We start from the raw sequence: 23,351 nt of genomic DNA on the forward strand, positions 1-23,351 counted from the left end.
TTACCGTGAAAAAAAATGCATATTTAATTAAGAACAGAGAGTTCAAAACTACCCAGAGACTTCCAAAGTACTCTTGCCTGAGGGGGTGAATTACATGCTGGCGGGCTGCTAACAGCGCTCCGAACGCACCATCATTACCCAGGAGCCCCCATTAAGTGACAATGGACAGATGACATCAAATTCATTTCAACAGGCAACAGGAACTGAAGCGTACACAAGGGTAGCTGCAGAGAGAGCGAGACTAGCCTGCTGGTAGAATCAGACCCCTTGTTGATAGAGGCAATAATTAAAGAATAATGTTAATTAGCTGCTTTTATTGGAAAGAAAAGTTCAGTAGCGGGAGACTCTGGAGCAGGCTCCGATCTTCCGGGAGAGGGGGGGGCAGGGGGGAGGGAAGGAACGGCTCCAAAGGATAACAAGGGAATGTTCCATCTCCCCATCACCTCTCCTTTTATAAAAAGCAGTTGACACAGTGCGGTTTTTGCTAATCAGATATTTACTGCAGCAATACTCCAAAGGCTGGATTACAATAAAGAGGAATCAAATTATGAGAGGGTGTGTGTGTGTGTGTGAGAGAGAGAGAACGAGACAGGGTCTAGAATGCGAGAAACTCCACAAACCCAGGAGCCTTTCCAAGCTCTGCCTGCTAAGAGGTCGGGCATGGGAGTGGGCCCGATCCCCCGTTGCTACCATTGTGGGATGTGAAATTGCAAGACCCTTGGGGCACAGGCCTTTGCTTAGGTTGCACTGCTGGGGGTTGCACTAAATGACCCTTGGTGTCCCATTCAAGCTCCACAATTCTATGATTCTAGGTCAGGAGGTCTCAGTGGAAAGTTGTCCAGGCAGCAAAAGATCTGGGAATTTTTATATGACCCTTTGGCGGCTGATTGGCCTTGTTGGAGTCACCTGACTCCCCAAGCCAAGAGGATTTTGGGCTGGGCTGAGACTGCCCAGATGCAACCCAGAGGTTCGGGGAGCTTATGCCCTCTTTGCAGAACTTCCAGTTCTTGTGGGTTCGAGCCCCACATTGGGCAAAATATTCCTGGCACTGCAGGGGTTTGGGGAGGATGACCCTCGAAGTCTTTTCCAAGTCTACATTTCTAGGATTCTAGGGTCCTGCAGGGCAGGAAAACGACTTAGGACATCAGGCAGGAATTTAGCTTGCATGCCCTTATTGCACTGGGAACCAACTACAAAACTGCCAAAAGGTGACAGGGGGGGTCGTGGGACATGGGACAAACCAAGGGACCTCTTGACGAATTTCTTGGCCAACTTCTGTTTGGGCAAAAAAAGGGGGGAGGCATGGCCTCATGCTCTGACCTGCTGCTCCGACCGCTGCCTCCTCCAGACCCTATGAAAGGGCTGCCCCCTGTGCCCAGGGAAGGTGGCCAGGGAAGATTGACAAGTCAAGTGTTAGCCCATTAGGGTCAGGGGGCAGTATTGCTCTGAATACCCACTGCTGGGGGGCAGGGCGTGCTCCATAGAATCATAGAAATATAGAGTTGGAGGGAACCTCAAACTCATCTAGTCCAACCCCCTGCAATGCAGGAACTGCAACTAATCACAGCTTGACTGGGTGCAAGCCCAAAGCCAGAACACAGAGCAAAGTGAGAGCAAAAAGGCCACACTGATACCTTCAAGCAGAATGCCTTTCTCAAGACCCCACCAGTCCAACACTGCAAGGAGCATGATGGGCAAGGCATCTCAGAAGACTTTTCCCTTTTGAGGACAGAGGGCTGGGCCTTTAAGAGCCTTTTGCTGGAGACACAGGCTGGAACGGGCTGAGGTCATTCCCAGGCTCCGCTGCGAACTGACCCAACTCCAGCGGCTCTTGTGGGGGACCAGAGCAGATCGCTTCAATTTTTAAGAACCTTCACACTTCGGCAATCCAAAAAAATTATGCACCGCAAAAAATCCAAACTCCACATTCCACATCCAAGAATCCTGTATCCCTCACGCATTTCCCCCCTTAATTCTTACTTTGTTTATTCTGAAAGTTTTTACTACTGTATTTGCTAAATATCCTAGTCCCACCAGGGGGGAGGGGGAGAAGCAGCTACAAAAGTCGCTGAACTTGCCTCACGCCGTATATGCCCACTCATCCACTTCAATCTGCGAACGTGGCCCTGTTAAAGCTGCCACATAATACTTATTCAGCATTTGTAAGAAATTGATCTTCTAGTGCTGCAGTACCTACACTTTGGAACTCCCTGCCGATTGATAGCAGACTTCACTGTCCTCTTTTTGGCACCTGCTCAAAGCTTTTTGTTTAGACAAGTGTAACCAGTTATGCAGCATGTTAATAAATGTTTTAAGCTGATTTTAGCTTACTGCTGATTTTAATTATTATTATTATTATTTGAATATTTTAAACAGCTACTTCAACTGCTGTGGCTGATATAATTTTACTGTTTTATTCTTTTTATAAACCTCTTGGAGGATTCCCCCCCCCTTCTTCTTACAATCAAGCAGTGTGTAATTTTTTTATGAAATAAATAATAACAAATCACTCACTCCCAAACGAATGGCTGCTAAAGGTTTTCAAGTGCGTCTTGGCTGCCATAAACACCAGACACACTTGTCTTGTGTATGCATTTAAAAAATAAAATAAAATGACGTTCCAAGGAAAGGAAGTTCCATGCACATCCTCACATTCTGCACTCCGTAGAATTATGGGGTGCATGCACGCCCCCCCCACTTCACCCTGGAAGTGGGTCTCCAGATCTCAAGAAGAAAAGCACCCCCTTCTCTGGGTTGTGCAAAGAAACTTTCCATTTCTTGAGTTGCATCCCTGCAACAATGAGAGGTCCTAAGTGCAACTCTGATTCACTTGGTGGTGCAAATTGACGCACAGCCCTGCTCCCACTAGGGCAATATTTACATGGGCCTGTGCTTGGTTATTTACTCTCTTTCTTCTTCTTCTTTTTTGGAATCCATGTCGCAGAACTGCCGGCGAGCGCACGGCACGCCGAGCAATTAATATTAAAGCAGCCTCTGCGTTGGCTGTGAGTCACTTAAAACTGCAGCTAGATCAATACTCCAGGGTCCTCTCGAAGCTTTGGGGAAATCAGTAAACGTTACACTGAACTAGTAAAAAAAAAACACACACGCATACACACACACACACACACACCAAAATCCAATAATTACACAGCAAGGCAGTACAAAATGGCATGGCTTTGTCAACAAAGAAACAATGAGATTATCATCGAAATGGTGTTGTGTGCATAATCATTGAACTTCAAAAAAGCAACCAAAAAGAAATCCATGCACGCATGCATGCACACACACAAACAACACACCTGTCTTGGGGCATCGCGTGCCGCTAGGAAAATTTCTGTGCAGCAGCCAAAAGAAAATAGAATTTGTACAGATAAGGTTAAAACAACCTTTGGGTTACAATCAAACCCTTCCAACCAGATTTCTTTTTTGATCCTGTTGCCTCTTACATTAATCCTCCAAAGCAGCTGGGATGAAGCCAACCTTGCCAACTATTAAATCTTAAAAAGGGAAACAGCCTTCCCCATACAAGCAAACACCAAGACCATTTCCAAAAACATCTATCTGAAGTACAGGTCACGTTTTGGATGGGACGGCAATAAACCAAACCTATCTCTCAAGATGGGATGCGGGTGGCGCTGTGGGTTAAACCACAGAGCCTAGGGCTTGCCGATCAGAAGCTCAGCAGTTCGAATCCCTGCGACGGGGTGAGCTCCCGTTGCTCAGTCCCAGCTCCTACCAACCTAGCAGTTCAAAAGCACGTCAAAGTGCAAGTAGATAAATAGGTACCGCTACAGCGGGAAGGTAAACAGCGTTTCTGTGCGCTGCTCTGGTTTGCCAGAAGCGGCTTTGTCATGCTGGCCACATGACCTGGAAGCTGTATGCCGGCTTCCTCGGCCAATAATGCGAAATGAGCACCGCAACCCCAAAGTCGGTCACGACTGTACCTAATGGTCAGGGGTCCCTTTACCTTTATCTTTCAAGATCTTACCGGATGTCCTGGCCAAATGCTTTCCAGTTGACCATTTACAGCCTTGAGGACTAGGAGCTTGGCTGTGAAAAAAACAAAAGACAAGAGGAGCTGTAATTCTCAGGGTGGCGTTTTTCAGCCACAGCAACATTCCAGACTCACAATGTGCAGCTCGCAGCTCGAGAAGGCAAAAGCTGGGGAGCAGGAGGTGGAGAGGAAGGAAGCCAGAGCGACAAATTTGATCAGCATGCAATAACAGATCTCCAGCGGGCAAGATAAACATTCTCCATCCTTTCCACTTATTTTCCAACAAGCAAAAAATCGCTCCAAGACAACAGGAGTGTGGAAGCAAGATATCAAAATATTTGTATCCAGCAAGGAGGCGGGGGTGGGGAGAACGCACAAGGATGGTATTCATCTAGGTCCTACTCAGAGTAGGTCCTCTGACAGCAGTGGTCTGCATTTAGTCATGACTAACTTAACCCCATAGGGTCTGTGCACGACTTAACACCAAATCCAGACAGCAGGTCATAGAACAAAGAAAGGGCCCAAAACGAAGTTCAAGCAGATTTGATAAAGGAAGAATTTGCAACCCCACAAGAAGGGATAGAGATTGGATAAATATTGGTAACAATCTCAGCAGAAGCCTAAAAGGCCTACCATGAAGGAGGACATCTTTTGCAAGAGGCTGGAGGGGCAAATAACTCATCCGGGGCCCGTTTTGGAAGGAGTGCAGCCCCTGTTTCAAAGAGAATCGTTTCTTATTTTCTTCATTTGTGAAGGACAACCACAAAGCAAGCCTGTCTCAACAAGCAACTTGCTCTCTTTGTAAATAAATATCCCCCAGCTTGGTGTGTGTGTGTGTGTGTGTGTGTGTGTGTGTGTGTGTGTGTGTGTCCCCAATGTTTTAAGCCCGCAATGCCCCCCCCCCAATCGGGTTCCGTACTCCAAAGACATCTGGAGGAGGTGGCAGGGCAAGGCGTCTTACTGCCTGACGACAAGACGGCACCCCTCTCCAATGCCACACACAGACGCCGACGGGCACAGGAGCCAATTCCGAGGGGCTGAGGTAGCAAAAACCCAGGCACATTCGGGGCACCCCGCCACCACCACCCAACCCGCATCTCCGTAAGTAAATAAATAACCCCCCCCCAAAAAAAACCTGGACACTTCATGTAAAATGCAAACATCCTTCTGGATGAGCATTCTGGCCCCCCAAAAGAGGATATGCCTGGGGAAACCCGGACGCATGGCAATCCTAGGCTGAAGGGTCTTCGACCCCCCCCCAATAAAATATTTGAGAGGGCCGCCCCCCTCCAAGTTGATATAGGTTTACCAGACATCTCCAGTTCCCAGAGACAGTCCCCGGATTTGCAAATCTGTCCCCGGACAAATTCCGTCCCCGGAATGTCCCCAGATTTGCAAAACTGTCCCCGGAAAACATGGCAGCCTCAGCAGCCTTCAGGAGCTGCTCGCTGCCGTGACGCCCGCCATTTTTCCTCATTGGAAGTCCCTATATGATGTGTATTGTGCTCAACACATCATATGGGGACTTCCGGAGAGGAAAAATGGTAGGCGCCACAGCAGTGGGCAACGAGCAGCACTTGAAGGCAGCCGGAGCCAACTGCACTACCAGGCTGGCTCCGGGCTGCCGCTGCCACTACCAAAGGGGAACCGGGGACGTCTGGCAGTACAGATCTCCTGCCCCCTTCGTTTTGACTGATCGGGGGAGGCTTGGGGGTCGCGGCCAGCCATTGCCCATTTTTTTAAAAAAACTGTGCATTTATTTATCACAGGGTGCGAAGGAAGGGCTTTGCACCTTGCCTGGCAGAGAAACCGTGCGCCTTGCGCCCCTCCTGGGCAACAGCCGCCCACCCGTGACTCCCGAGCCTCCCCCAAACAAAGGGGGAAGGGGTCAGGAGATCGGGGAAGGCTCGGGAGTCATTTATGTTTCACAGGGTGCTAAAGAAGGGCTTTGCACCTTTATACAATATGCATGTGTGCTTGGGCCCAGGGTCTTTTGCCTCGCCATCCCCACTACTGACTCCCTGTTGCTACTCAGTTTCAAAAAAAAAGTGTCCCCGGATTCATTGAAAAAAAATCTGGTAACTATAAGTTGATAGGCATGGTCATTTAAATAGTGTGTGCGCACCGCTTCATGTGATTATGCAGGGCGGGGCTTAACTGCAAGCCCCCCCCCAATATTTTATTTAAGTTGTCACCCGTGCAGACTGAACTGGGTTGACTCTGAGGCCACATTAATATACATTCAAAGCACTATGATAGCACTGCACATGGTAATTGTTGTTGTTGTTGTTGTTGTTGTTGTTGTTGTTTATTAAATTTGAATACCGCTCTATACTCGCAGGTCTCAGGTTGGCTACAACATAAAATCATGATACAAAAACACAAAATACGTACTATTGCACTGGGGCGGTTGTGATCTGACGTTATCTCCCTCGCCAAGTAAAAAATGAAATGAACTCAGGCAAAAAACATTAGAGGGGTTTCTTCGGAGACCAAAAACTTCTCGCTTGAACTAGCAAGATTTTGTGGGCAACTTTTGCACACTCCTTAAAACCCATGTTCCCTTCATAATCTTTATAAATATTAATAGTGACGCTTCCCCCCCCCCCTCTGGAGCCTCCCAACCCTCTTTTTCCTGTCAATGTTATGATTAGAGATGAAAAGCGAGAGAGGGCACGTAGATTAATCAGTTAATATTTATTTTCCCGCCCAGATCTTCCACCCACCCTGGAGACCCTGGACAGCTAGCAATAAGAACCACAACAAAGCAGAAAGCCAGAAATTTGCACAAACGTTCCTTAGGCTATGACTACAGTGGTACCTCGGTTTAAGTACACAATTGGTTCCGGAAGTCCGTACTTAACCTGAAGCGAACTTTCCCATTGAAAGTAATGGAAAGTGGATTAATCCGTTCCAGAAGGGTCCGCGGAGTACTTAAACTGAAAGTACTCAAACCGAAGTGTACTTAAACCGAGGTATGACTGTATGTCGATTCTCATAACTGTTTGGTTTCTTTTGCGGGGGTGGGGGGCAGTTGGTACTCAGGTGCAGATATTTATTTCGTAAAAATTACACGCCGCTTGAGTCAAGAAATAGATGAAATGGTAAAATCATCTCGAGGCAAAAATTACAGCAATAATTTAAAACATACGCAAAGTTAAAGCAACAATGGCGGAACGTTCTGGTCTGAATGCTGCTGCCCCTTGAGGCCATGGGGGGAACTGCAGGGAGGCAAGGTGGCCTCTTAACAGGTGTTAAGAGCCTGTCACATGATTCTGCCTCCTGTCTTTTGAGTTAGTTCAGGCATCCCCAAACTGCGGCCCTCCAGATGTTTTGGCCTACAACTCCCATGATCCCTAGCTAACAGGACCAGTGGTCAGGGAAGATGGGAATTGTAGTCCAAAACATCTGGAGGGCTGAAGTTTGGGGATGCCTGAGTTAGTTCATGTCTGTTCACAATGAACATAAAAACACATAAATTAAATGTATTTACAGTGGAACCTCGGTTTATGAACACCTCGGTTTACGAATTTTCGGTTTACGAATGCCACGGACCCATCTGGAACAAATTAATCCACTTTCCGTTACTTTCAGTGGGAAAGTTCGCTTCAGTTTATGAACGCTTCAGTTTATGAACAGACTTCCGGAACTAATTTTGTTCATAAACCGAGGTACCACTGTATTTAATCCATTTGTATACTACCTTTCCTCAAGATGGCTCTCCTTGGTTTATCCTCAAAACAAAACTGTGAGGTAGCCTAGGCTGAGTGTAACAAGCAGAGGGTCACCCAGTGAGCTTCGTGGCCAAGTGGAGAGATTCGAACTCTGGTCTCCCAGCTCTTAGTCTGGCACTCTAACCACTGTGCCATAGTGGCTCTCTAAATGAATTCAACAACTTTCTGGCCACTTTAGGAAAGTGTGCATTGCTATCGTACATAATATATGTTCCTTTTTCCTTTTAATCTTACTGTAAGGTTTTTATATTCTGCAATTATATTGCTTAAACTGAGCATGCCTTTCTATCAAGTAAAAAAAAGCAGTATGCATTTTCATTACATGTGTATATAGAACATCCCAGTCGTCCTTAAAGTCCTTAAACTGAAATTGTTACTTGCCACACCCCACACGTCCCTGAAACCCATGCGCAGCGCAGTGAGCATGGAAACATGTTTTCCTTAAACAACTAAGGATCTTGCGCTAAAAAAAGCAAGGAATTTAAACCTTTTTAAAATAGCAATAATAATAATAATAATAATAAAATAATCACAATTTGTTTGCTGACGATCAAAAAGCTTTATGCTCCGCAGGGGGAAACAGGATTAGCTCAGGGATCTGAGAATGCATGGATAAGACCTGCATTTTTATTTTATTTTTAAGCCTCTGTGGCTAAGAAGAGGAAGAAGAAAGGACTAAGAGGGCACCCAGCTCATTTAGCAAGCATCTGGGGAGGGACAGTGAGTGAGGTGCAAGCGCTCGGATAAGGTTTCTTGGTTGAGCATCTACCTCTCATAAGGTGCCTGCAGCAGGCCCTCACCATTGGGCCAACGCTTCTCCTCGGAGCACATTTGCCAAAGCAATTAAACATTCAGCGACACCCCCACCCCACCCCCAAGGATCACACAGCAAGATTCAAAATTTGTTTTAACACCTTGTGCTCCTACTTTCCCTCAGTCAAACTCAGATTTTCAAGACTGGGGTTTTGGAGGTGCGTGAATATTCGCTTGCAAACAAGCAGCCCTTGAACTGGTCGCCTTTGGCGAGCAGAAACTCTCTCCGGGTGACCAGGCAGGAAAAAGAGAGTTAGTGGACTGTGTCCCCATGGTGCAGAAATGTCCAACTCTCAACCTGCTCCCCTTTATGGTACATGGGTTGGGCCTACTTCACTTTCCCTCCATAAGGTACCATGGTGAGATTTTGAACCCAGGCATCCAGCAGCTGGGCTGTGGTGCCTTACCCCTTACAAACTGAGCTGACTCTCAAGGACCAAGCACTGTGCACCAGGCCATGGGCGTACCCAGGATCAAAAATAGGGGGGGCAAGGGGAGGGGCCAAGGCACGGAAGGGGAGGGGCCACAAAGTGGGCGGGGAAAGTGCAGTCAGAGGCGCCGGGCTGATCGGCAGAGGCGGAGCACAGCCCGACAGAGCGCACCGTGGCGCGACCTCCCTCCAGCTGGGAGATTGAGAGAGAGATTGAGAGAGAGAGAGATCTGGAACCACGCAGACGCCCCTCTCTCCTTGCGACCCTGTTCTCAGCAACTGCCGACCCCTGCACGGTTTTGCATGCGGGCAGATGACGGAGCCAAGCTCCTCCCGCTGCCTCACGATGGCCCAATCGAAAAGACCCTGGTCAAAGGCAGGCGCCTTTGTCACAGAGAGGAAAGCTGGGGAGGCGCCGGCAATAGTGCAGCCGCCGCTGCACCAGGAAAGGGGGCAGCAAGGCAGGAGTTCGCCAGGGCAGGAAGGCCCCCCTGCCGCGCTCCCTGGTTCCCCGCCGTGCATGGCTTTGCCTGAGGGCGTGACGGGGAGCTGGAGGGAGAGCGCGGCGCGACGGGCGGGAACGGCGAACTCGCGCTCTGCTGGGCTGTGCCCCTCCCTAGAAGCAGGGCTGGTGGGCGGAGACAGAGCCCAGCCCAGCGGAGCGCGAGTTTGGCGTTCCCGCCCACCGCGCCGCGCTCCCTGGTTCCCCGCCGTGCTTGGCCTTGCCTGAGGGTGGGGGCAGCTGGCTTCTAGAGTAGGGCAGCTGCCCTAACTTGCCCCGTGGTGGGTACGCCCTTGCACCAGGCCCTATAAAACACTGTCCTCTGAGCTTGCCTGTCAGTCTGAGTCATCCGTCCCTGGGGCGAGGACACTGTCTAAGCACTTTCTCTCTGTTTCTCTGCTTGCCATATCTTAGATCTTGGCTTTGACCGTGCATGTCATTCTGGTCCTCAGACAGCCTCCGACGAGCAGTGAAGAAAATGCTCCTCTTTCCCCAGAGTGACTCCTTCGCCCCCCCCCTGCTCTGACGCATCATAGGACGAAATCTCCTGGATCTCTCCTCTCCAGATAGCAACAGAAGAGCAGCCTCATTTGGATCAGGCAGAGGAAGGTCCGCGCCAAGACTCCCATTGGTCATTAAGAAGAGCCTGCTGGATCAAGTCAGTAGCCCAGTGAGGCCAGCACCACAGTGGCCACACAAATGCAGGAGCTGAGCAAATTTAGCAGCCTTCTCTCCTGCTGCAGCTTCCCGGGCCCTAAGGAAGACAGACTATCCTCCACAAGGGCCAGGGCCTTTTCAGTGACGGCTCCAACCTGGTGGAATGTTCTGTCCCACAAGACATGGAGCCTGCAGGACTTGATTTCCTTCTGCAGGGCCTGTAAGACAGAGCTATTCCGCCTGGCCTTCAATCTGAATTAGCATGATCCTCTATTCCCTTCTTCCTTTCCTCTTCTATGAAGAAACCCTTTCTGGGACCCCACATTTAAATTCTTCCCTGGTCTCCTTGCTGGCCCTAGTAGGACCAACTTGGCCAGTTAGCCCTGGTGATCAGTTGATGCCTACTGACTGGGTTCCCCCCCCCTCTTTCCTTTCCTTTCCTTTTTCAAAATGACCCCTGAATTTTTGAATTTTATTGATATTGATCAGGCATCCCCAAACTACGGCCCTCCAGATGTTTTGGCCTACAACTCCCATGATCCCTAGCTAACAGGACCAGTGGTCAGGGATGATGGGAATTGTAGTCCAAAACATCTGGAGGGCTGAAGTTTGGGGGTGCCTGATATTGATGCTGCATTTTATGTTGTGTTTTATGCTGTTTTTAATCAATGTTTTACATTTCTTGTTAGCCGCCTTGAGTTTTTAAACCGGGAAGGGTGGGGTATAAATTATTATTATTATTATTATTATTATTATTATTATTATTATTATTATTATTATATCAGCACCTGGTATTCAGAAGCATTCTCTGCATTGCATAGCCATTGTGGCTAATGGGGAGCAGAATTAAAAGCTGCATCCTCTATGAAACTGTGGCAGTGAGGTTTATGACGCAGGACCACACAGCTCAGTGGCAAGGCAGAGGCTCTGAACACAGGGGGTCCCAGGTTCAGTTGCCAGCAACTCAGGTAGCAGGAGATTGGAAAGACCCTCTAGATGAGACTTGGGAGAGTCCTTATGCATCAGCCGAGGCAACTCTAGGGGTCCCGCCGTCTGATTCAACCTCAAGCAGCTTCCTTTGGACACCCCTCCATGGCTGCACCCCCCTTTCCTCTGCTGGACTGCAGAAAGAATCCACTAACCTCGAACCAGCCCCCATCTCTTAATGGGCTGTGGCGTGCACACAATTAATTAATGGGCTTATTAATTAGGAAAGAAGTCCCTCTTCGGGCTGCAATTGGGGTCATCCGTTTCTAAAGTAAGAACAGCCTGTACTAAAGATAAAATTGCGGGAGGAAACCCTCGTAGTCTTCTACAGGGATCTGATCTGGCGGAGTCTCAATTATGCAAACCACAGGAAACAGGAGAAATAAAGGGGGAGGTGGAATGGGTTGAAACCTTCACTGTCCCAATTTCTTTCCCAGCAGCGAAAGAGAGATAGGAAGCCGGCCCAGCTACTACCCCTTGATCAAATTATGGTGATGCAGCAGAACCCACCTACCATTCTGCAACCAGGAACCCTCCTCCCTCCAGGTGTTCCTGGACTCCAACTCCCATCATCTCTTGGGCTGATGGGAGTTAGAGTCCAGCAACACCTGGAGAGTCAAGGATTCCCCACCCCTGCTCTGTATAAACCAACTCTGCTGGGACACAGGGGGACACTCAAAACGGATCCAGCATGATGTAACATCATTCTGCCCGGACACTGAGGTCCAGCACCGAGGGCCTTCTGGCGGTTCCCTCGTTGCGAGAAGCCAAGTTGCAGGGAACTAGGCAGAGGGCCTTCTCAGTGGTGGCGCCTGCCCTGTGGAACGCCCTCCTAACAGATGTCAAAAAGGAAAACAACTACCAGACTTTTAGGACACATCTGAAGGCAGCCCTGTTCAGGGAGGCTTTTAATGTTTAATAGATTACTGTGTTTTATTTTTCTGTTGGAAGCCGCCCAGAGTGGCTGGGGAAACCCAGCCAGATGGGCGGGGTATAAATAATAATAATAATAATAATAATAATAATAATAATAATAATAATATATTATTATTATTATTATTATTATTATTATTATTATTATTATTATTACAGATTTAGAGTTTGGGACGTGGTTTCGGAAACCTGGGTTCAAATAAGCACATTTGCTGCAATGTCTACATTTATTCTCCGCATTTATATTGCCACCCCTGTAACAAGAGTTCTCCGGGAGGCTCCCAAAACCAAAAACAAGGTAATACAATATGAACTATAACAAATTCATTAAATGGAAAGAATTAGAAGCCCAGTTTAAAAGCGAGAGGTCCAGACTGTAGAATGTAAGTTGTTTAAAAGGCCTGGGCGAATCAAAAGGTTTCCACCTGGTACCGAAAAGACCACCAAGATGGTACCAGGTAGAAGTCTGTGGGAAGCTTATTCCACAAAGACTCTAGGAGAGTCACTCCTGAAAAGGGGGACCCAACCAGTCCTTTTGACTGTGACTCTTCTATCTCAGTCTTCCCAACCTAGCACTTTCCAGGAGTTGTAGACTACAATTCCCATCAGCCCTGGCTGGAGCTGATGGGAATTGTAGTCCCAAACATCTGGAGGGCACCAGGCTGGCAAAGGTTGCTCTCTCTCTCTCTCTCTCTCTCTCTCTCTCTCTCTCTCTCTCTCTCTCTCTCTCTCTCTCTCTCGTTTCCCATTTTAAGGACAAACCCCCCAACTTTCCCAAAGTTAATGGAAGCGATAGCTTATTTACCACTGTCATCTAGGATAAAGAATTTTGACACATCGTTAAATGATAGCACGTTTAGATAAGTCGAACTGTCACGCCATTTAATGGATGTCTCAACTAGCTGATATGTATGTAAAATTTATGCACTCTGGTATATCACGCAGAGATAATGTTTTAATCAACATCCTACTTTTTTCAAGGCATAAGATTCCGAACAATGAAAACATTCCATCAGGCGCTTCCAGACTCCTCCAAGACACAGAGGAAGAAACACAGCTAAGCCCTTCAACCTTTGGCGCACACACACCCCTCCCAAAAGGGGCAGGGGAGACGCACATGACTTGAAGTACGTTAAAATGGACCCTCTGCAGAGAGAGAGGCACTAGACCTAATCTAGCCAAGGGCAGGCAATACATCATCCTCCAGGTGTTGCTGGTCCACAGCTCCCACAATCTCTGCCCATTGGTTTCTTGCCTACATAACCAGCTTTGGGCTTCCCAGAAACATCTGCCTGGGTAGACTGAACTAGGCAGGCCTTGGGGTGAGACAGAACTCCCAACGGGGAACAATCCATCCCTCTTCACCAGCGTTTGAAATTTTGCAACTGCGTATCGGCCACTTGCGACCAAGTGAAGATGTGCAGGACGGAGGTGCATGCCTTGGAGATCCTTGGATCTGGACTGTTTTCACACACGAGCAACCCATCCTGTAGATTTCTATCCATTATATATAATCTGCACAATCAGACTGAATTTCAGGAACCAAAAAGTAGTATTGGAAAACACGACTTTCGAGTCGTCTGGCCCCCAAATGGCAATTAAAGGTAAAGGGACCCCTGACCATCAGGTCCAGTCGTGACCGACTCTGGGGCTGCGCACTCATCTCGCATTATTGGCCGAGGGAGCCAGCGTATAGCTTCCAGGTCATGTGGCCAGCATAAGAAAGCCGCTTCTGGCGAACCAGAGCAGCACACGGAAACGCCGTTTACCTTCCCGCCAGAGCGGTACCTATTTGTCTACTTGCATTTTGACGTGCTTTCAAACTGCTAGGTTGGCAGGAGCTGGGACCAAGCAACGGGAGCTCACCCCGTCACAGGGATTCGAACCGCCGACCTTCTGATCAGCAAGCCCTAGGCTCAGTGGTTTAACCACAGCGCCACCTGGGTCCCCAAATGGCAATTAGGCATTCCCTTTTGACGACTGTAAGGAGCCATTTGGCACCTAGCTTATATAAATGAGTTTCTAACACTTATTTTTTTCACAGAGAACTCTGGAAGTTGCAGGTCTGCAAGGGGGACAGGTGTTTCCTAACAGCTCTCAGCACCTGTAACAAACTGCACTTTGCAGTTGGTAGAGCATGACACTCTTAATCTGAAGGCCGTGCGTTCAAGGCCCATGTCGGGTGAAAGAGTTGGACTACAACTGATGGGAGTTGTAGTCCAAAGCGTCGGGTGGGCACCATGTTGCAGAAGACTGAATCTAGTTCAACATTCTGCTCTGAAAAACAACTTGCTTCCGTGGATACTTGCAAGCAGATCATTAAGGGCTGGTTCCCAGCATCCGATATTCAGGAGATATATGGAGATATACTGCCTCGCATCAGGAGGTTCCACTGACCTGTCACGGTTAGTAACTTCCACACAGAATGGCTGCTGTAAAATGAGGGACATTGCAACCTAAGGAGTCCATTGCCAGGAACCAGACACTTATTTATTGTTTTAGTTATACCCCACCATCCCCCCCCCCCCGACTCCACCCGGGCGTTCAAGGTGGCATACTTGTTAGAAACGGAGATAGAAAAGCTAGGAGCCAAAAGGCTTCTGGGACCTGGTTCATGAGCACCAAAACAGAATGTCTACTCCCCATTGGCGGGGTCGGCAACACTTTTTATTTATTATTTTGATAAGCATGAACTAATAAGCAATTCACAGAAGTGACACATTGTTAATATCACAATTTTAGCAGAAATTGTTAATGCATGTTTAATTTGCTGTTTACAATAAAAATATTGGTACTGTACAAAACACTCTACTTTTTATTGTTAAACTCCTTAACATATGGCCTGTCCTTAACATATACTTTGAGGCTTCAAAGCACATACATTTCAGTAATCCTTGAGTGCTAGCCAGGCGCAAAAATAAAGCACCCAGACTTTTTGAGGTGCTCGCGAATGGAGACTCTTTTAGGCACAAAATGTGCCCGGTGCCCTGCTAGTTTCCAAACCCTGCACGGTCCTCCCCATCCTCTTTTCAACCCCACAACAATCCTGCGAGGTAGGTTAGGCTGAGAGAGGCGGTGGGGATATGAACCCTGATCTCCCAGGTCCTAGTTGTCTGATGCTCTAACCACTATACCACCCTGCCCCAGAATGCAAACCGCTGCTTATCCTTACCAACCCTCAATCCATTAGCAAAAGCAGAATAAACTACACAAAACAATAAAACCTTGCAGAACGATCACTGCAGATCATAAAGCAGTGTACACCCAAAAAGCAGCAAGGAGGGGGCGGAGAGAAGAGGAATTACAAAAGGCATAAATCTGGTTATGTGCCTATTAGGAAACAGTGCAAGAAACCCTACCTCAGGAATATTACACTATTAAGACCATTTCCGGAGCCTAATGAAATATGCCCAGCGTCATCTCAGAGAGAATTATTTATCTGTCCTCATTTCCGCGAGCTCTCGCTGTACCGACGACCAACGCCACGATCAAAGCATTTGGGGGGCTATCGTGCTATCAGCATGTATTACATGCGGCCCCCGTTTGTCCATGTTGTCCAAACACCATTGTCCTCGGATCCCGTTTACAAATAAAGCGCCTTTTCTAGGGAGTAACCTGAGCCTTCTGGTTCAGGTTGCCCTGGAAACAGGGTCAAGCAGGTCCGCGTGTTCATTGAGATTCTGCAGGACCCACAACAACGGGGAATTAACGAAGTGGCTGGGGGCAAGCAAGTATCTAGTCCTTATTGACTGTGCTGGGCAATCTGAGCGGCTGACAACATGCACCTGAGCATTTCCTGTACAGAAGGAAGCCTCATCCACTGGGCAACAGCGTCTGGGGTACCAGACGGTGATCACTCTTCCTGCCATATCGCCCACTTGGTTTGCTACTATGGGATTTACTCCCAGGTAAGGATGCGTGCTAGGGACCCAGGTGGCGCTGTGGTTAAACCACTGAGCCTAGGGCTTGCTGATCAGAAGGTCGGCGGTTCGAATCCCTGTGACGGGGTGAGCTCCTGTTGCTTGGTCCCAGCTCCTGCCAACCTAGCAGTTCGAAAGCACGTCAAAATGCAAGTAGATAAATAGGAACCGCTACAGCGGGAAGGTAAACGGCGTTTCCATGTGCTGCTCTGGTTTGCCAGAAGCGGCTTTGTCATGCTGGCCACATGACCTGGAAGCTATACGCCGGCTCCCTCGGCCAATAACGCGAGATGAGCGCGCAACCCCAGAGTCAGTCACAACTAGACCTAATGGTCAGGGGTCCCTTTACCTTTACCTTTAAGGATGCGTGCTATGGTCCATGGGGTCACGAAGAGTCGGACACGACTAAATGACTAAACAACAACAAGGATGCAGAGAGTTGCTTGCTTTGGCTGAATTTGTTATCTAGTAAACGGAAGCCTCAAAACCCTTGCAACAGCTCTCATCTGCCCCTCCCATGTTTCTCTCTCTATATATATATGTAGAAAATGAAAAATTATGCAAAGTAGCAAACATTGCAAAATAAATTAAGATACATACTTCTAGGCAGAATTCAGATTGCCAGTGGTGTGTGTGTGTGTGTGTGTCCGAGTTTTATTTTCTTCAGTGTGGAACACACACAGGTGGTCTATGAAGGGTGCCAGAGTGTGCCCTCCATTGCAGCTCATCCAATCCACTGGTCAGTCTGTCCATGCTTGAGCTCTGGGCTGGCATGCCCAAGGGGGGCTGTAATGGAGCCTGATGGAAGGAATCACTTGCAGGGCAGGGGCTGATGGGAAATGTACTCCAGAACACCTGGGGTTCTGCTTGGGAAGCCCTGTTCTCTCTGGCAAATACTGTATAAGCAATGATGTCAAGGCTGGGGGTGTGTTTTAAAGGGGAATGACCCCATATCTCCTGGGCCTAGCAGCAATTCTCTTTCCTACATTGCGCGAAGCATGGTTACATGATTATCTACACACACACACACACCCAAAAAAGAACCCACCCACATCACTCCACTTTGTAGTTGCCCCAGTTTCTGATCCTATTTTAGAGTTGAGGCTGGGAGTATGAATGAAGTAGTAACAACAGAGGTTTGGGTATCTCACTAGCATATCTCACTGGTCAGGAGATAGCCGAATCCAGACCCAAATCCAGACATATGTGGGGCATGGAAAGGTATGGCAGCCCCAAGTGCTCCCTAGCTCCAACTAGGAAGCATAGAACCATAGAATTGTAGAGCTGGAAGGTACCCCAAGGGTCATCTAGTCCAACCCCCCTGCAGGAATCCCAACACTGCATTGGTCCTGTGCGCCAGGTGCCAATTCCCTACACCATCACCTGCTGGGGGAAGAGTGGGCAAGCAGGAGGGTCAAGAGTATGGAGAAACTGCCCTGTGCAGTGTTAGAAACGAGGTATAAAAGCTAGAAGCCCAACAGCACCTTAAACCTAGGCTTAAGTCGCCACAACGGAATGCCTAGGTGCCCCACAGATCAGCTGATTTGCACAGCGGTGTGGCACCAAGAGACGAAGCATTTCTTTTGGTGCCGTGCTGCCCCGGAAGCCAGCTGACTGGTACGGCATGGCAGCCGCGCCAGCCAGCCAGATGGAGATGTTAGTCACCAAACCTGCCGCCCAGACATCTCCAATTCCTCGCAAAAAGCCGATTGCTTGTCACGAAATACGGCTGGTGCCCAGTTAGTTTTGAATGCTGCTCCTGCGAGGAAAGGATTGGAGTTTTTTTTCCCTGCTTACAGAAAAGAAGAGACATGACCAGAGACGTTTGTCTCCGTCTCTCATTATGCTAGAACTTGTGGGCATCCAAGGAAGCTGAATGATGGAAGATTCAGGCCAGTGAAAAGGAAGTTAATTGATAGGGAATGCTCCCGCAAGGAACGCCCATGAACACCAAACCTAACCAATGGCCATTCCGCCTGGAACACCAGTTGCTGGGAAATACAGGTTGGGCAGAAGAGAGTTGTGTTCAGGTCCTGCTTTCAGTCACTGGGGGCAACAAGGACACTGGACTAGGTCTCCCTCCTCTGGACGGCTTCAGGGCTCTCCTGGCGTTCTTTATTTACAACTCAGCCAAACACACAGGCAGCGCCGGTGCTAGGGCTTTTTGCGCCCTAGGCTATATCACCTTCTGACGCCTCCCCCCGGCACATGCGTCATGACGCGTGCACAATGCCGCTGCGTCCCCTCCATAGGCAGGAGGTCGCTGAGCTCTCATTTTGGCTCGCGCGCCTCCCGCCTATGGAGGGGATGCTGTGAGCTCTTCAGCGGCCGCGGCAGCGAGTGAGCGGCCGCGGCGGCAGCAACAGCGCCCATAGCTGAAGGCTTCAGCTACGGGTGCTGCTGCCACCACCGCCACTGCTCACTCGTTGCTCCCGGCGCTGGCGGCAGCGCGGGCGGGCGGCGGGCAGGTTCGACAGCGCCCCCTCCATTTCGGCGCCCTAGGCCAAGGCCTAGTTTGCCTAAATGGAGGCGCCGGCCCTGCACACAGGAGTGTTTAAAAAAGGCAGAAGCCAGTTGACACATCCCTTTAGGATTGGCATCTTCATTGCCAATGCAGCAGCAACGCCACTTCACAAACCTTCACAAACACCAGGAAGCTACCCAGCCTCTTGCCAATTCTCCCAACCCCCTAACCCCAGCTCAAAAGACACACACAACCGCCTCCGTAGCACCAGGGGGCCAACAAAATGCCCCAGATAGTTATCACAAACCCTGAGAGAGAAAAGGGTATAATCCCCTTTCATCGACCAGCAATGAACCACCATCCAAATCCAACAGATTCTACCACCTGTGATCCATTTAGGCCTGGGAATTGCAGCTGCACCACGTAATCTCCTTAAAAGCTAAACTGCATTAAATTCTCAAACTGCCGATATGTTACTGAAGCATCAGGAAAGTGTGCTTAAATTCACTTCCCCCGCCCCGGTAGAGCATACTGCATTTTTAAGCCCATTTTAATGCCCATAGAAAAACCAAGTGCTCATTTGTAGCCACAGAAAGCGGTGGATTTCAGCTTAGACACCTCGATCCAGTTACGCAGTTTGTGCACAGAGAACTTTTGTTGGTGATTCAAACCTGAACGAGAACAAACTGTGTGGGGGGTCCACATTTTGAAGGGCTTCTCCTCTCAGATCTACCCACCACCTCCAGCCCACATGAGCAGAGCCTGAGGGCTACATGTTTTTCAGGATGGCTTGCTGGGGATCCCATTTACCAACTCACCAATGCACTGGGGCAGGATACCAAGAAGCCGGGTAGGATATAGCCGTAAGATAGCCACCCACCCCACACAATCATGGCACAAGTTGCATCTGTTTCCACCTGCAGGTTTCAGAGGAATGGTAGTCTGAGGTTGGACTAGAGCCTTCGAAGCAGCCAGCAATCTAATCTTGTGGTGCCACAATTACATACCATTCAGCTTCTAACCAGCCAGGACCTGCAGCTTCTGAATTTAACACAGCCTTGTATTTAAGGACTTGCCCGGTGGTCACAGGAACTTGCCTCTTGATTTCAGTGCAGAAACACCCTCCTTTCTTCCTCTGCCAGCTCCCAACAGGCTAGCATAAAATATTGTGCACGGTAGGAACTTTTGTGGGCTTATTGACAAGACTGAATAGCAACCTGTGTGCCTGGGGCGTGCAAACACGATATAACAATTTGGGTTAAAAGAAGAAGCAGCAGCAGCAAACGTTTAAAAACTCCCGCACATTCAAGTCTTCACCCACAAAGGAGGTTGTCCACTGCATCTCTGCATGATCCACTGCTACGCTGGCCCCAGCTCATTCCAGCCCACCTCTGCTGGGGGTAGGTGATCCTAGGATGCTGCCTTCATTCCTAATGCAACAGGTTTGCCTGCCCTCAGTGAAGTGTGCCTTGTGTGCCCCTGCACGAGTCGCTGCTCTGCACCATAGCTCATGCAAAAACAACAAGGAGGCTGATTATTCTGAGAGCCGGCCAATTTTGCTTACTGAATCTAAGGAGGAGGAAGTGTTTTTTCCAGGCATTTGCGCGAAGGGCACTTCAGGTTTCCTTTTCACGAATGAAAGCATGGCAAGCAAAGATGCTATTACGCTGTCAATGGCACAGCCCCACAGCGCCTTGGGCAATTGGGGAAGCTCCTCCAGGTTATAATTGTTGCAAGGGACACAATAGTTATACGGACGTTTTCCCCACAATATAAAAAACGGCTCTCGCGAGTGCGTATTTCGCTAGTCCACACACAAATGTGTCCTACACTCCAACTCCTCATGCATTAAGTCCGTGCTGCGTGCAATTCCTACGGGAAACACCGGTGATTCCTATGCAACCATAACGTGCAGGGCTGCCCTGATTTGGGCAGTAAGGACGCCTGGCATCAGTGGAGCCCAGCATGCCCAAAGAAAGATCTGCCCGGCTCAATTTTAAAGCTGAAGTTTCCAAACACCTCCACACAGAGAGACACAGAAGGGGCCCGGAGACAGCAAGGAACAGACCCAATTCCTCCTCTTACTTCTGACTTCTCCCTTTGCCATGCTCCTGTCATTCTCCATGCCACAGAGCATCAATCATAACTAAAGAGCAAGTGCCCTCCATGCGCCACAGATGTCTGCTTTGCAAAATGCTGTCGGGGAAGGGAAGGCACTTCTGAAGGAACACAAGAATGTTTAAAACATGGAGATTTGTGGCGCCGGGTGGGGGGGGGAGGAGACAATAGTGGGCTGTACTCTCAAGTCAGCCCCACTGATATAAGGATTGCAGCCTTCTCCTCCCTCTCCCTAATATCCCGACAGTTTAAAAGAGAGAGAAAAGAAAACAAGCATAATTTCTCTGCCACTGATGTACATTCCTGTCCACTAAATACAAACCAGGAAGCCTTTAAACAACTCTCTTACCTGCTTTTGGGGAGGGGGGGAGAGGAGACGTGGGATGCAGGGGGGGGTGCAAATGTGCGCAGAGGGGAGAACACGTCTGAGCAGTTCCACCTTATTTTGCAGAGGAGGAGATGCAAAGGGGATGGTCAGGTTTTTGGGGGGGGGGATACATCCAAGCAGATCTACCTGACATTACTGAAATACATTTAGAGTCCAGTTTTTTAAAAAATAAACCTGAAACCATCCCATTTAAAGACAAGCAGCGAAAATTGCACTGAAATGGGAGGGGGTGAGAGTGAGGGAGGACTGGTCAAGGGGGCGTGCGAAGACACCTATTTTCAAAAACCACAAAACCTGCGCCTAGGCCTGGCATGCGGACTTGACGATGTGAAATGGGTACCAATCCCAGTGCTTGGCAATGGTGGGGCCGGAAGATGCCATCAGGGGCCATCCCTGGGCGGAGCAGCACCTCTTTCTCACGCCCCCCCTCCCATTCCTCATCCCCGAAATATTACAAACCGCCCAATGCATGCCAGGAGCCGGTTCAGCCCAGGACTTGGGACAACAGGATGAGGTCCTCCATCCCCACTTTGCAAGCCACATTAAACAACTCCTCTATAAAAAACTATTAACAATTACTATTATTAACACAATGAGTTGACACCCCCCCCCCAAACAAAAACCATTCTAAGGAGAAAGTTCCAGCGATTCACTTGGCACTTTGGGGGAGCCCGTTTTGTGGGGGGGGGGTGGGGAGAGCAGAGAGGCAGGAGAGCCCGGAGGCGGAGCCGGTTCTGGGGCGCATGTCCTCCCCCCACGGCACTCCCTCCCTACGGCTCCCGGGACGCCTGGAGAGGCGCCTTAGTTAGGGAACGCACAAAGCACACATACACACAGCCACCCCTTTCCCCCCCCCCACCCAAAAATAGAGCTTGGGGGGGGCAGTAGGAAGCTAACTGCGGGAGAAGGGGAGAGGGTGGGGGAGAAGGCGAGAGAAGTCCGCGCGTCACCTTTGCAGCCCGGAGAAGTTGCGCGCCGGCGGCGGGGGAGGCGGCCGAAGAGGCGGAGGAAGCGCGCCAAGGGGCGGAGGAGGAGGATGAAGCGGCGGCGGCGGCGGGGAGAGTCCGCTCCGGTTCCGGCGGCGCGTCCATCCAGCCCGGCGAGCCGGCTGCGCTGTGGGGTGCGCGGGCAGCGGCGGAGGCGGCGGCTGCCTCGGTCGCTACCCGGGCTCGCTCTCTCGCGCTGCTGCCGGCCGCCGCGGGATCAAGGAGCGAACCGAACAAAGAGCAGCGGCGCCGGCGCCGGGGAATCAATTTCTAATACCTATCGATGGGGAGGGGAGGAGGGGAGGGAGGGAGGGAGGCAGAGGCAGCCAACCGCCCCGTCCTCCCCCTCGCTCTCCCCCCTCCCGTTCCTCCTCCTCCTCCTCCCGCTGCGCCCCGAAAGGCCCCGCGCCCAGCGCCGCGCGCGCTCCGGCCACGAACCTGGCGCCGCCGGAGAGCCCCGCCGGGCTCCCGATATCGAGCCATCGATCCCGCATCGGCGGCCATCTTGGGGGAGGGAAGGCAGCCGGCTGGCCGGCCGGTGCGGACTTCGGGGGCGGCGGGGGGGTGGGGTGCCCGGCCGCCTCTCGGGGGCTTCGCTGCGGCTGGACTCGCACCCCTCCCCTCCCGCCTTCCTCTCTCGAGCGGGATGGGAAAAGAAGCTGCAAGCGAGGCAGCAAAACGAAACGGGGATCCATATATTGGAATCGGGGGGAGGGGAGTGGGGGCTGAAAACGAGGGAGGGGGTAGCAAAAAGAGAGGCCGGCGAATTCGCTTGCAATACAACCCCCACCCAAAAGGAACCAAAGTATTTCATCCCCGCACCCCCAGTCCAGGCGTGCTTACTCGGAAGTAAGTCCAACCGACTTTGCTGGACGAACGTAATAAATAATAATGATGATGATGATGATGATGATGTGCCGCGAGTCATTCCCGCCGAGGTCGCTAGACCATACTCGCGAGGATGCCCACCTATAGGATCGGTCTGATTCCGCGCAGGTAGCTGGGGAAGGAGCAAGGAGGTCCTGTTGACTTCGGCGGAGCTTTTTCCTCAAAAGTGGGGGAGGGGGGGCCACAGGCGGGCTTTGGAGCAGGATCGTGTTTACTCGGGAGTAAGCCGCGCCGACTTTCCAGGAGCTTCGAAAGTTCGCAGGGTGTAGGATCGCGGCCGTCACTGGTGCGATGGATGGGCGATTTGGTTTGGCGCTCGGAAATGGGATTAATTCGCACCTCAGAGTCTATCCAATGGGGTTGGATGGCAGCGAAGAAGGTCTTCTTTCTGGGGAGGGGGCTCAGCTAGGATATGGGGAGCAACAGCCGGATGCATTTGCTAGAAATGAAATGGCCCTCTGCTGAATTAGAAAGGGAGGGGAACCTATGAAGTCATTGGGATTCGCCTCAACCTGTGCCCAAAATGCGATTGGA

The 23,351-nt window shown here is 50.1% G+C and overlaps 1 protein-coding gene across 1 annotated transcript in view; it reads right to left on the minus strand.

Annotated features, from left to right (window-relative positions):
* CUX2 (cut like homeobox 2) overlaps window positions 1-22,442 on the minus strand; it is a 228,133-nt gene extending 205,691 nt beyond the window's left edge. Inside the window, exon 1 of the mRNA XM_060276354.1 lies at window positions 22,368-22,442. Coding sequence (XP_060132337.1) covers window positions 22,368-22,433 — 66 coding nt within the window. The 5' untranslated portion in view covers window positions 22,434-22,442. The remainder of the gene's footprint in view (window positions 1-22,367) is intronic.
* Between the last annotated feature and the right edge of the window lie 909 nt (window positions 22,443-23,351).

The sequence above is a fragment of the Zootoca vivipara genome, chromosome 6 (genome assembly GCF_963506605.1).
Source record: "Zootoca vivipara chromosome 6, rZooViv1.1, whole genome shotgun sequence".
Lineage (NCBI taxonomy): Eukaryota > Metazoa > Chordata > Lepidosauria > Squamata > Lacertidae > Zootoca > Zootoca vivipara.